Here is a 621-nt window from a genome sequence, read left to right on the forward strand (position 1 = left end):
AAAATGTTGCTGGTGATTTGGAACACTTTGAATCTATCCTGAGGGATGGTCCGTGTGACCAGTCAAACACAAATTCACAACTCGCAAGAGTGCCTACTAAAAGCACAAGAGTATTCGCGTCTAAAAAGTAATCTAGGCCCAATGATTGCCAGTGTTGAAGTACCAGTGCTCGAGGTGAGCCGCCAGGGTGTAACTGCAGAAAACCAAGTGGTGCACTGCAAAAAAAATAACACGACCAACCTTTGAGCTGCGTTGTGGCCACTCGTCGGGTTTCGACCTCATTGTCCTCCAACAAACTGAGCATGATTTGATGCAAAGAGCGAGTCGAACCACCGAAGCCACAAGCAACTTGTTGCAACAGAGTAATGGATTCGGCCATAGCTCTTCGGGTATCCCTATAAAACAGAGGGGAAAAAACCAGTTGTAAGAGTGAAACAATGTTCCGGGAAGATTTCCGATGCGACCACGTCATCATGTCATCGACAGCATAACATCAGTGTTCAACACCGATGCTTCACTGTCGTACAACCATGATTTATTTGAAAGCCTTATTGTAAAGAAAAGAGTAAAGGTGGACAGGGAAGGGACTTAGTGCTAGCTTAACACAATCATTCCGAGGTG

General features: G+C 45.4%; 1 protein-coding gene across 1 annotated transcript in view; it reads right to left on the minus strand.

The window, feature by feature from the left end:
• T265_15075 (hypothetical protein) overlaps positions 1-621 on the minus strand; it is a gene marked incomplete at both ends in the record, with an annotated part of 38,770 nt that overhangs the window by 23,050 nt on the left and 15,099 nt on the right. Inside the window, one exon of the mRNA XM_009176483.1 lies at positions 241-395. Coding sequence (XP_009174747.1) covers positions 241-395 — 155 coding nt within the window. The remainder of the gene's footprint in view (positions 1-240; positions 396-621) is intronic.

The sequence above is a fragment of the Opisthorchis viverrini genome, assembly GCF_000715545.1.
Source record: "Opisthorchis viverrini unplaced genomic scaffold scaffold56, whole genome shotgun sequence".
Taxonomy (NCBI): domain Eukaryota; kingdom Metazoa; phylum Platyhelminthes; class Trematoda; order Opisthorchiida; family Opisthorchiidae; genus Opisthorchis; species Opisthorchis viverrini.